This window comes from Hippoglossus hippoglossus, chromosome 15 (genome assembly GCF_009819705.1).
Source record: "Hippoglossus hippoglossus isolate fHipHip1 chromosome 15, fHipHip1.pri, whole genome shotgun sequence".
NCBI lineage: Eukaryota > Metazoa > Chordata > Actinopteri > Pleuronectiformes > Pleuronectidae > Hippoglossus > Hippoglossus hippoglossus.
The window spans coordinates 9,772,455-9,784,176 of NC_047165.1; the positions used below are offsets into that span (position 1 = coordinate 9,772,455).

The following is an 11,722-nucleotide window of genomic DNA, read 5'->3' on the forward strand; positions in this document are numbered from 1 at the left end:
CCTGGGCTGACCAATATTGCAGACTGGGATCTTTCTCTCTCTCCTTCACCAGGTCTACCTCCACATGGACATCCCAGCTTGGCATTTTCGTGACTCTGGCTTCTATTCACCCACCCACAGAACTGGTTACCATGTCTACCTTTAATTTAGCTTTCTTTGTAAAATAAATAGTGGCACTGCTGAACTTTGTGACCTTCCTTGTTTCTTGTTGTATAATGTGTAACACTTTTTTTTACGTAAAATGTAAACAAAAATCCTTTTTTTTTTTTACCATCAGTAATGACCAGTATCCACACAAGTGGGTTGACAGATATTGTGGAAAATGTTCGATCCATTGATCCTGTAGAACAACCCCCAGCTCAACAGATAACAGAGGGATCCCATGTACCATGCTCACATAGCCCCAAACCCAACCAGGCCATATTGCTTCAACCAGCAAACAACTGTCATACCTAAGAGGAAGTAGAATTGAAACATGCAATTGGATATTAAGTGAAATTTGGAGGTAGCAATCATCCATACTAAAATGTACTTACCAATGTAATGCAACTTCCTCAGAATAGGAGGAAGACAGTTTTGGTAAACTAGGAAGTAGAAAGTCAGTCTTTCATTGCACTGGGTTCATGTTGTTCAGTCTCCTCAATCTCTGCCATGGCTCTTCATCTCAGTGTTCTTCTCATCATCACTGGACTCACAGGTCAGACGCAGGGCTCATGTTAAATTTGTTCTTATACATGTGTTTATAATGACTGCAAATGTACTAGTTTTTATTAAATAAATTGGAGAGAAATTGTGATTTGGTGTGAGTTGCCAATCGTTTCTGTTCAAACACTGTATTTGTTCTTGTTGCAGGAGTTCACAACACCGTAACCACCGTCAGTAAAGTGTCGGTGAAGGCTGGAGGTTCGATCACCATCCCATGTCGCTATGACTTAATGTACAGAAACAACGTGAAGTACTTGTGTCAAGGTGAAACGTGGAGGGGATGCAAGTATGTAGTTCAAACAAACATACCACATAATTCAGGAGAGTTTTTGATCTCTGATGCCAAATCCCAGAGAATCTTCATTGTAACTATTAAAGATCTGATGAACACGGACAAATATTTCTGGTGTATTGTGGAGATCGATAATGGAATTGATGTTGGATCGCGATTTCTCCTGTCGGTCACCAATGGTAAGAGCCTTCAACTCACCTTTGAGCACATTTCAAATACTTTAGACTGATTACTTTGTTTTAAGTTTTATGTGATTCTTTATATATCAAATGTTTTTAAATATTTCCCCAATTCCCCAATACCTACCAGTTATTCCTCCCACAATTTTCTTTTAAATACATGTTATTTTCCCCCCAAGGTTTGCCTGGTCTTTATGTGGATAATCAGGAAATCAGTGGATTCATTGGAGAGAGTATAACCATCAGTTTTAACTACAGCACTGCTGGAGAAATTCAGTGGTGCAAAATGGGCGGGAGCTGTGTGAGAGGGCCGTCGGGAGCAATAGATGGAACAAGCGTAACCATAGACTCTGGGCGCCTCAATGTTTTCCATGTGTCCATGAGCGGACTGTCAACAGAAAGCGTCGGCTGGTATTTATGCATTAAAGGAGACTTACAGATGCCAGTGCATGTCAATGTTATTGAGAAACCCACCACTAGTAAGTGCTCCCAGTGATTATGAATATAAATGTATTCCCTGTATAACCATTTGTAAATGTTTGATTAGTTTTTAGGATTAATTATCGTATTACTCTTTTAATCACTGTCCTGTTTTTGAATCATAGCCACTCTTGCAACAACCGGATCGAACGGAGACCCAACACAGCACAGGTCAGAAGTCTTTACATTTTAAAGAACTGAAAAAGTCCTGCCATGTATGTTTTTAAAGACACTTTATTTGAACTTAGATTTGCATAGGCCATATTAAGAGATTAATTTGTAATAATTTTAAATATATATACTGTATAAGAATGATGTATTTTACATTACATTGTACCTATGTACATTGTGCTAAGTTCATCTGCGTGCACAAAATGTACTCTGCAGCACTTCAATACACCTAAAGAGCCTCATCATCACTCTGAGTTTGTTGATCGTCATTGTACTGGTGACCTTGTTCGTCTGGTTTATGTTGAGAAAGCACAGTAAGTCTTAGCTGAACTGTGATAAATACAATTCATAACAAATTTGTTTGTGGTTTTTAAATAATTTTACTTAATATCTGGAGTACGGTGAACATTGAGAGGCAGTAACATGAGTTTTTCACTGTTTAACTTTTAGAGCAAAACAAGCCAGAATCATCAGCGATCACAACGGTAAGAGACGCCTGATATTTCCCATAGGGGGGCCACAATTTACACAGAGGGGCCAATTATATGTCCAACATCAATGCACAATTCCAGATTCAGTAAGGTGCACATTTAAGTCATTTCTTTTTGCCCCCCTGATTTATATATAGGTGAAGGTTAATGGAAAATACAGAAACACAGTGAAATGTTAATACCATAGGGAATGAGCACAATTGAGATGGATTAAACAGGTGCTTGTAAGGTTATAGTCAATTTTATAATGTGTTGGCCTTGGACCTATCTGTTTAAAATGGTTCAAGGTGATGATTTTCTCAAACATATAGATTATGAATTTGAATGTGAGGCACAACTGAAAACTTCTGAATCCATCTGTTTTGGTTTCCTCTTTCACAGGCTGAAGCGGATGTAACGTACTGCAATGTTAAACACAAAAGAAAAACTTCAGCGAAGGTAACACAGTTATTTCAAGAGTGAATTTGACTAGTTAGTCGACAGAGTCTCTGCAACAGAAGTTACGATTTACATTTTCCTTTCCCCTTTCGAAACAGTGTGAAGAGGAAGTAACGAACTCGACTGTTGGGTTCACACCATCAGACCAAGTAACCTTATAAATCTAAAATTTGGATTAAACTAGAAGACACAAACATGCTTAAACATTACTTATTATTTCACCAAGTGCAGCTACATATAATCCGTTTGAAATCCAAAACAGAAAATCTTCCATTTCTATATTTTTGTGTTTGCCCCCCCCCCAGATACCATGTGCTGAAACTGACATGGATGTGTTGTACAGTTCTGTGGTTACCATTAAACAACAACCAGAAAAAAGGGTAAATATTAAAACTACTGATCCCAACTGTACATTGTTTCTCATGTTCTGTATTTCACTTGTTTCAAATATTTTGTGTTCATGGTCTCAGAGTATTGTTATTATCTTTTTCTCTAATTGTCAAATTTACTTCTGTTCTCCAACAGGCTGAAGCACAAGATACAGATGTTACATACAGCAAATTGGCTCTGACCGGCCAAAATACTTGAACTGTTCTGTATCTGTAAATCACTATTAGTGGAGTTCTTCCAGGATATACTGCACGATTTGTTTTAAACTGTTATTGCTTTGTTGTGCTGTAGTTTCTTTCTACCTTTTTCTACCATCCACTAGAAAACATAAAGAAGCATTGGCCTGTTTGTTTGATAAATGCAAATTTTTAATTTATACCATTTATCAACCAGGGGATGAGATCATGTTCATAGTCCATCTCACAACAACCTCATACTGGGAACATACATTCAGGATTTTTGAAACTTTCCAATTTGTGAGAGGAGAATTACTGTAATATATTGTTTGATTCATAAAAAAACGATTTAGTGAGTAACACAATCAAATGAATTATGAAATATGTATTGCTTAATTCCCTAGGCCGCCAGACCGGTGCTCGGCGTGTGGCCGTCCTGTGGCCATCCAGGCAGGCCTCCCGAAAAATATTATTTTGCCCTTTGTCTAGAATTATTATTATATTTATTTTTACTATAATTGCACATGATCAAAACATTCAGTATAAGAGACTTGCAGGTCAAAATATTATTTATCTATCAACAGCCTATATTCACTTTGTTTATACAGCGTTTATAAGATATTGTCTGTAACTAAATGTGATTTCAATTGTAGTGGCTCATTAAAAAAAATACAAATACATGAGAGGATACATGCACTTATGGAGGACAGAAAACCATCTTGTCTGCAGCCAGGTACTCTTAAAGGTTCAGTGTGTAGAATTTAGTGACATCTAGTGGTGAAATTGCATGTTGCAGCTGAATACCCCTCGACTCACCCTCCCCTTCCAAACACGAAAGAGCACCTCTGGTAGCCTTCAGTTGTCCTAACAACTCAAAAGGTGTTTAGTTTGTCCAGTCTGGGCTACTGTAAAAAAAAACATGGCGGCCTCCGTAGAGAGGACCCTCTCCTGATGTAAATATAAAGTATTTAAATATAAAGGGCTCATTCTAGGGTAGAGAAAACAACAATTTGTACAATGTAGATAAAACACATTAGTGAAAACATCAGTAGGATTATATTATATTAAATTTCTGCCAATAGATCCCTTTCACCTAAATCTTACACACTCATAAGTCATAATTATCAGATAGTAAGTTATAATAACGAGATAGTAAGTCATTATTTTGAGAACGTTTCTGACTATAATGACTTACAGGATCTTTATTTTTTTCATCACAGTGGCGGAAATGGTCTTCCATAGGTATCCGGTGATCATTGTAACAAAAAACATTTCAACATTGACTTTATTTTTTTTATTAAGCAGCCACGCTGTGATGTAAAAGGTACTTTTACTCAGGCACAAGTGCGACCGCCTCGGGTCCTGAGCCGCGGCTGTGATAGGTGTGGGTCTCGTTGCGGTACAGTCTCCTTCAGCTCGCCCTCCAACCGGTGACGCCTTCCCTCGGCCGTGCGGTGTGAGGAACATCTTTCTGGAAGTCACTTTACTTTACCCCCAGCCTCATCTCTAACCGGTAAGAGAACCATCTACGCGGACTGACACTGTTTTGTACCCGTTGACGAGCGACAATCTGCGGCGGAGCGTGTTTGACACATGCCGGTACTCTGCAGGCTAGCTAAGCTAGCTAAGCTAGCTGCAGTCGGCGTGCTGAGTCTGACACATGTCGAGTAAAACCATGGCAGCTTTTCTTTGTGTTACGCGCTTCATTTGTTGCTGATGAGCCGGCGTTTGTTTTATTTAAAGTAAATGAAGTAAATTAATCGCAACTTTACTACTTTCATTTCCACTGGGCGCTTCGTTAACCTCCCTCTGGCCTAGTTGGCAGATGTGAGCTGGAACTACGAGTGAACACTTGACTTAACACATCGCGCTAATTGTCACCGGCGTGTGCGTGGCCCCGCCAAGCGGTGCCTGCCAACTCGCGTGGAGGAGTAGTTTTAACGGGAGACGGGCCTGAACAGGACAAAATGGCTCCTGTCTCCCTCAGTGTAACCTTGTCCATCGGCTGTTACACACTTGTCCTCCCTGTGACTGTCCACCTGCAGCACCACAGTACCGGGTCTGCGTCAGATGGGATATGCACAGCGACGCTAGTAATGTTTGTTCATTTTAAATGTGCGATCAGAGGCAGTTAATGTCCTCAACTGGGACAAATGAAGCTGATCCCGTAACAGAAGGGGTTGGACAGTGTGCCCCAAAGACTGCAGTCCCCACAGTCTGCTAGAAAAACCACCGTGTCATCTACAGGACGGTGGATAGTAGTGAGGTGTTGGATGTAAATGTCGAACCCGCTAGTGCAAGGCCTTCTGCAGCTTTCCACTCATCAGCTGTGGCCACTGCAGCAGGATGGGATACAGCTTCATGTCGACATCCTCATCTTGACCATTTTTGTTAGAATTAATACTATTTACTACCACAGATCCTGCATACATATAAGAATAAAAACTATGACTTTAAAGCGAATTTACATTGTTTGCATGCAAATAATTCTTATGTCTCCATGGATTTTGTATACTGAATGAGTGGTGCCCATAAGTTCAAAAGTCTTAACCTTCAGTGGCAGTACTGACATTTTGTATTCATACAGTAACACTTGGGGTGCAATTATAAAGTTTATTATTGAAATCATACAAAAGCCATAGCATTACTGTCTTGCTGTGTAACTGGACACACACAGTTGGAAATGTACCGTAAGCATTTTATTTCGCTTCTGTTTACAGATACAATGGCCGTGCCTCCCACATATGCTGACCTGGGCAAGTCTGCCAAAGACATCTTCAACAAAGGCTATGGTATGATTCTCCACAGTCTGACCAATTATTTCTGTGATGATAAACATCTTGTTCTGCCAAGTATAGTTGATGTTGCAGACAAACTCTGAAAAACGTTCTTCTCTCCAGGTTTTGGCTTGGTGAAGCTCGATGTCAAGACAAAGTCAGACAGTGGAGTTGTAAGTACATTTCTTACAATTGTGGTTTCACAACATTAATATAACTTACTGTACTTCATATTTCACAGCCAGTTAAGTTAGTGACATTTCCTGACTCTGCTTTGAAAATACTTATTGTGCATTGTCGGCCATAAAGGTAAAAAGCTGCCACCCAGAACAATGAGGCCCATCCACAATAATTCTGCGATAAATTAACTGTGCTCGATCATCAATTGTCCTCAACCTCTTGTTTTTCTCCAAATAACAGTAATAAATGACCTATACAGTTTCCTGGTATTGTCTGTCTCTGTGTATATATGCATGTGTCTGTCTGTTACTTGAGTGTGGTCCTCAAGTCATCAACTGTAGTGGGATTTACCTCAGAGGCAGCTTTGAGCCCACTGGCAGATGTTTGTGTGTTTATGGACAGATATTGTCACCATGGTGGTGTCACTACTGTGTTAGATACATTCACAAAACTTAAAGTTGTGTAGCTGTGATCAAAATGAAGGTTGACTTTAAATATGGGTGTGGTCCGGACCCTGAATGCTAAGTATTACTCATGCAAAGTAGTAAAGACTGCTGAGCACTTATGAGTCGGAACATCAACATCTCAAAATTGTCTTGTTTGCTTTAAAAGCAACTTGTATGGTAATGGCATGATTTACTGTAGAGTTTATTTCATTCGTGGTTGTTTCATCCAGAGTCACTTGTCTTAATGTTCTTTTTTTAGTTATAATTTTTTTTTTTCTAAAAATCGTCTCTTACAGGAATTCAAAACATCTGGATCCTCCAACACTGACACCAGCAAAGTTGCAGGTAGTCTGGAAACTAAATACAAGAGGTCAGAATATGGTCTGACCTTCACTGAGAAGTGGAACACCGACAACACCTTGGGAACAGAAATCACAGTTGAAGATCAGGTTAGATTTATCGATTTCCTCCATCTGTTTAACAACAGCTGTCTGAATACTCTACACATGTCACCTGACAGAGCAACATTCATTTCTGTAACTGTCAAATGAACTCTGTTCTGTTTTCTCACAGATTGCCAAGGGACTGAAGTTGACCTTTGACACAACCTTCTCACCAAACACTGGGTAAGTTCATGGTTAGAATAAAGTGTTCATGAAAAAGTTAGGTCCGTGTTACTTTAACTCAAATGTAAACCACTGCGCTGCCTCTCAACTGGACTTATGTTGGTAACCTGATCTGTGCTGCTGACAAGTGGAGTTGCCGTGTGTGACCCTGATCCCAGTATGCAGTTTTTCTACTGGAACATTACTACAATTGGCTGTTGGGTTTTACATATTTGTACGTTTGGATGATGTTTTTCAGTTTGTGGTTCTCGGGGAGGAAATTAAAAAGAGACTAGTGGGTCCATGAGGGCACGTGACTGCTTTCATATTGAGTGTAGGCAGGTTGTCGAGGTTTGGGTTATGTGGCTACATTGAGACAGCATGTTCAAGGCTTCAGTGTCGTGCTCCGACTGAGAAATAAAGACCAGCAGCGAGCTGAAGGCTGGTTTGTAGAAAGAGATGTGGAAGTTTGGCAAATTCTACCTTCACATCAGCCATTATTCAAACCTGGTGATGTGGCTGATAATTTTGTTATCTTCCACCAATGTTGCCTCTGAAGAAAAATAAAATCTGTTGGCCTGCTTGCAACATGAGCTGACAGTAGGCATTCAGCTTGAGTGTGGAGTTAGCTCTATGGGATCATAAATCTGAGCCAGTGGTTCCTAAAGTGGGTGCAACAACACTGTGGGGGGGTGCTTATGTTCCCCAAGGTTTTTCATTTAATGTTTATTTTTCTAAATAAAACAACTTTTCATTACAAAAATACATCTTTAAACATATTTAACAGGACACTATAAAATCAATCTTAACAAAGTTGGTTTGGGACCCTTGTAAGGTTGTATAGTTTAAATGTAAAGTCTTTGCAGTCACACATGAGCTTATTTTTTACTGCACACGATTAACCTGACCCTCCTTAAAAAGCAATACTAATCTGACTTGATTGGGTTTTCAGTTTGAGGTTGACCAATGTTTCTCACCAACAGCAAGAAGAGTGGCAAAGTTAAGACCGCCTACAAGCGCGAGTTCGTCAACCTTGGCTGTGATGTCGACTTCGACTTTGCTGGCCCCACTATCCACGGGGCTGCCGTTGTCGGCTACGAGGGGTGGCTCGCCGGCTACCAGATGAGCTTCGACACTGCCAAATCCAAGATGACCCAGAACAACTTTGCCATTGGTTACAAGACTGGAGACTTCCAGCTCCACACCAATGTGTAAGTTACTGACTCCTCACTAACGGGGTGGAGTCTTCATGCCACTTACATTCAACAAAGAGAAGCGTAACTTTTCAACTTGTATATAGGTAGCTGTACATGTGTGTTCATGTGCAAACCATTGGTTAAATAACGAATAAAACATTTAACAATGAAAAAGTCCAACACAAAACCTCACATGGCTTTATGGAGGCTGCTATGGTTAAATACAAACCAATACATCCCGAGAAGCTTTTACAGTCAAGTAAAATGCACCAGTTTCATCCAAACGAATGAACCCTCTAAATGGGTGTATGGATAAAAACAGTATTTCTTTAGATACATCACAGGAAAGATAATAGGTTTGTTCATTTAGCAAATCCAAAATGACAATAAAATTAATAATAGCTTGAATTTATATAGCGCCTTTCAAGAGACCCAAGGACGCTTTACATGTGTCCGTGGGGACAAAAGAGAAAGTAATTCGCACAAAACAGGATAGAAATAACCTGCACTAATGGCAGGGTGGAGCCTATAAATAACATTAACTTTGAGCCAAAGCTGCAGCTGTAACAGTAACATTTCAATACATAAATATGCCATCACTACTCATTTATTAAAACTGGCCTGATGGATTCATTTTCTGCCACAATGAATCAGTTTGTTGGTTTTGTAGTTCTTAATTTCTGACTGAATAAAAAAATATAAAATTAAAGGAAGAGGATGGAGACACTTAAAACCTCTTTAGCTTCCAAATATTTACTGTAGCTGGATATTTCTCATTTGTTTTAGGAATGACGGAGCAGAGTTTGGAGGCTCCATCTACCAGAAGGTGAGCGACAAGCTGGAGACAGCCGTCAACCTGGCCTGGACCGCTGGCAGCAACAGCACACGCTTCGGTATTGCAGCCAAGTACCAGCTGGACAAGGATGCCTCCATCAGTGTAAGTAGAGCAGCACAGACTCTCAGAGCAAGGTGGATAAGGCAAAAGAAAGACGTGACCACTAATCATCTACTGACTTGTAATGTTTTGTTTTTTCTAGGCTAAAGTGAACAACAATAGCCTTGTTGGTGTTGGATACACCCAGACTCTTAGACCAGGTAAGTTTGTTTCCTGCAGGTTCATGAACAGTGGAAACATGTGTCGTACAAAACGTTTGCAGTTAACATTCATTTTAGTTAATCCCCTACATGTTTAGTTCACCTACTTAACACTTCTACACTTTGCTCCCGAGTCCTTGTATTCACCACTGAAACTCAGACTAGGACTGTACCATTAAACCATAAAGATAATTATCGCACAATAACATTTCCTCGATAGTAATATAAGACATGGTCGATAGAACTCATTCCATCCATTTTTTGACAGACAACACGAACAGCTAATGAGTATAGTGCTGCACCGAACCAATCATGTGCTTGGAATAGAGCCATATCAGGTTAGGTTCACGCACAGAGTGTAGGAGTAGCAGCCAGCAGCAGCCCACATGCTAATGTTTGTGGTACTGTAGCCGTGCACACCAGTACGTCAGGAGTGGGAGCGAGATAAAAGAGAAAATGACGACAGAAAATGTTAACGAAAACTCGAGCGACAGCTTTACCGCAGAAGACTCCACAGCCAAGGCTCAAGAGACGAGGACTTAGTTGAAAAGAAGGGTCAGAGGAATTCTGTAGTGTGGAGATAGTTTGGCAATTTAAAGATGAGTGGCGTTCACTGCAAATTGGGTCAAAAGCATGTTCCCACAAAGATGGGTAATGCCACTGTAATCTTTTTTTACCATCTGAAGAAGAAATGACTGTGTTGACTGATATTTGTCATAAGATTTTTTTTTTCTCCATAATCGCCCAGCCATAACATTCTGACCTAGAATATACTCATTTATAGCTACAAGTAACTACCTACGTTTCCCATCAACCCCTAATCCCCTACTTTCAAACTCTGACAATCAATTCAGTGTTTGCACATGAAATGCCTAACGTTGGTTCCTCTTGCCCATGCAGGCGTGAAACTCACCCTGTCCGGACTGGTCGATGGAAAGAACATCAACGCCGGAGGCCACAAGCTCGGTCTGGGCCTGGAACTGGAAGCCTAAGCTTTCCTCATACTGCAAAGGACTAGGGAATATCAGAAGAATCTGGCCTTAAAATGTATGTCCAACTCAAACCAGCAAAGGGATATCTGGGAGAGATCGAGTGAAAGGCTACGACAGCAAACTTCAAACTTGGGTGCCACTTCCAACTCGGTGCTTCTGTCATTTTACCTTTGTTGCTTTTTTGCTTTGTAACTGCGTCTATTCAAGAGACAGTTGGTGGTGTACTATTTATAAAACATTGTCATTGTTCCTGTCCATCACTGCCATAATAATGAAATCCAATACAATCCCTTTGCCTGTCATCAGCTGTGTGTGACTTTATTTGGAAATTATCCCAGACACTCTGTTTTTTTTGGTGAGAACATCGGGTGATAGTTTGTGTGGTGAGCGATGTCATACCTTCTCACTGATTTATGCACTCACAATCATCTGATATTCCTTTGTCATCTTTTGCAAACCTTGTTAAGTACACTAGGCTTTTTTCTGCTTTTATTTAAATACTGCTGCACCCTTTCTGTCATGCACACAAGGACAAACTATAGCTCTAATGTTTTGTTTTGTGTCGGTCATCTGGGTTTGTGACCTTTACCTGGGAAGTTTTCGTGAAGTTGGCTCCTTAAGGAACCTGTAAACGTGGCCGACCAAGCAGAATTTAGTTTTTGTTTATTCTGTACTAACAGACAACCGGGGCACACAATGTTCACAATAATGCCAAACTATCCTTGTCCAGAAGAGGTGTGACTTAGTTGCACACATGCACTCTTGGTTTTTCCATGTACCGGGCACTGACTGAGCCCACAGGAAGTCTTGGAGGTCCTTATGTGTATGTATAAGTTTTCAATAAAGTCTTTGAACTCCACAGATGCATGTTTTATTAATGTGATATTATAGTTTCACAACAAAAACGGCTCATTTACTAGTTTGCTTAATGTTCACCATTAGAAGTCTGGGATCAGTAGTTAACTGAGTGCTAATCAAAGTAATTAATAGTCTAGTTTTCAGTTACATCCAATATCTTATCTGACCTGTTAAGGTAACTTACTTAATGGAAAAAGTTATTAAAGACTCCAGAAACATCTTCAGAAATTTTTCAGAGGTCCTGCAGTCTA

The 11,722-nt window shown here is 40.1% G+C and overlaps 2 protein-coding genes across 6 annotated transcripts; both read left to right on the forward strand.

Annotated features, from left to right (window-relative positions):
- Positions 1-604: 604 nt before the first annotated feature.
- Positions 605-3,474, forward strand: LOC117776020. 5 transcript variants are annotated; one of them, XM_034609685.1, is made up of 10 exons: positions 605-697; positions 853-1,176; positions 1,356-1,655; positions 1,782-1,832; positions 2,037-2,141; positions 2,278-2,312; positions 2,700-2,756; positions 2,855-2,905; positions 3,062-3,140; positions 3,277-3,474. In XM_034609685.1, exons 1-10 carry the CDS (start codon positions 652-654, stop codon positions 3,342-3,344), a joined length of 1,116 nt encoding a protein of 371 aa, XP_034465576.1. In that variant the 5' UTR covers positions 605-651; the 3' UTR covers positions 3,345-3,474. The 5 variants fall into 5 exon arrangements, 4 of the variants coding, with proteins under 4 accessions (XP_034465576.1, XP_034465577.1, XP_034465578.1 ...); XM_034609686.1 differs by having other exon boundaries at positions 3,062-3,136; positions 3,282-3,474; XM_034609687.1 differs by having other exon boundaries at positions 1,782-1,827; positions 2,044-2,141.
- A 1,199-nt stretch (positions 3,475-4,673) lies between these two features.
- On the forward strand, positions 4,674-11,472 carry vdac2 (voltage-dependent anion channel 2). The gene is made up of 9 exons (XM_034609690.1): positions 4,674-4,835; positions 6,043-6,114; positions 6,223-6,272; positions 7,022-7,174; positions 7,299-7,351; positions 8,314-8,541; positions 9,313-9,463; positions 9,564-9,621; positions 10,522-11,472. The coding sequence occupies exons 2-9, from the start codon at positions 6,048-6,050 to the stop codon at positions 10,611-10,613; spliced, it is 852 nt and encodes a 283-aa protein (XP_034465581.1). The 5' UTR covers positions 4,674-4,835; positions 6,043-6,047; the 3' UTR covers positions 10,614-11,472.
- The last annotated feature ends 250 nt before the right edge of the window (positions 11,473-11,722 follow it).

Bases quoted from the DNA above. Each gene is read 5' to 3' on its own strand.
- LOC117776020 (XM_034609685.1), top strand. From the start codon at position 652: ATGGCTCTTCATCTCAGTGTTCTTCTCATCATCACTGGACTCACAG. The intron at 2,757-2,854 runs GTAACACAGTTA...CTTTCGAAACAG, and splicing joins AAAGAAAAACTTCAGCGAAG to TGTGAAGAGGAAGTAACGAA. The intron at 2,906-3,061 runs GTAACCTTATAA...CCCCCCCCCCAG, and splicing joins GGTTCACACCATCAGACCAA to ATACCATGTGCTGAAACTGA.
- vdac2 (XM_034609690.1), top strand. From the start codon at position 6,048: ATGGCCGTGCCTCCCACATATGCTGACCTGGGCAAGTCTGCCAAAGAC. The intron at 6,273-7,021 runs GTAAGTACATTT...CGTCTCTTACAG, and splicing joins CAAAGTCAGACAGTGGAGTT to GAATTCAAAACATCTGGATC. The intron at 8,542-9,312 runs GTAAGTTACTGA...CATTTGTTTTAG, and splicing joins TTCCAGCTCCACACCAATGT to GAATGACGGAGCAGAGTTTG.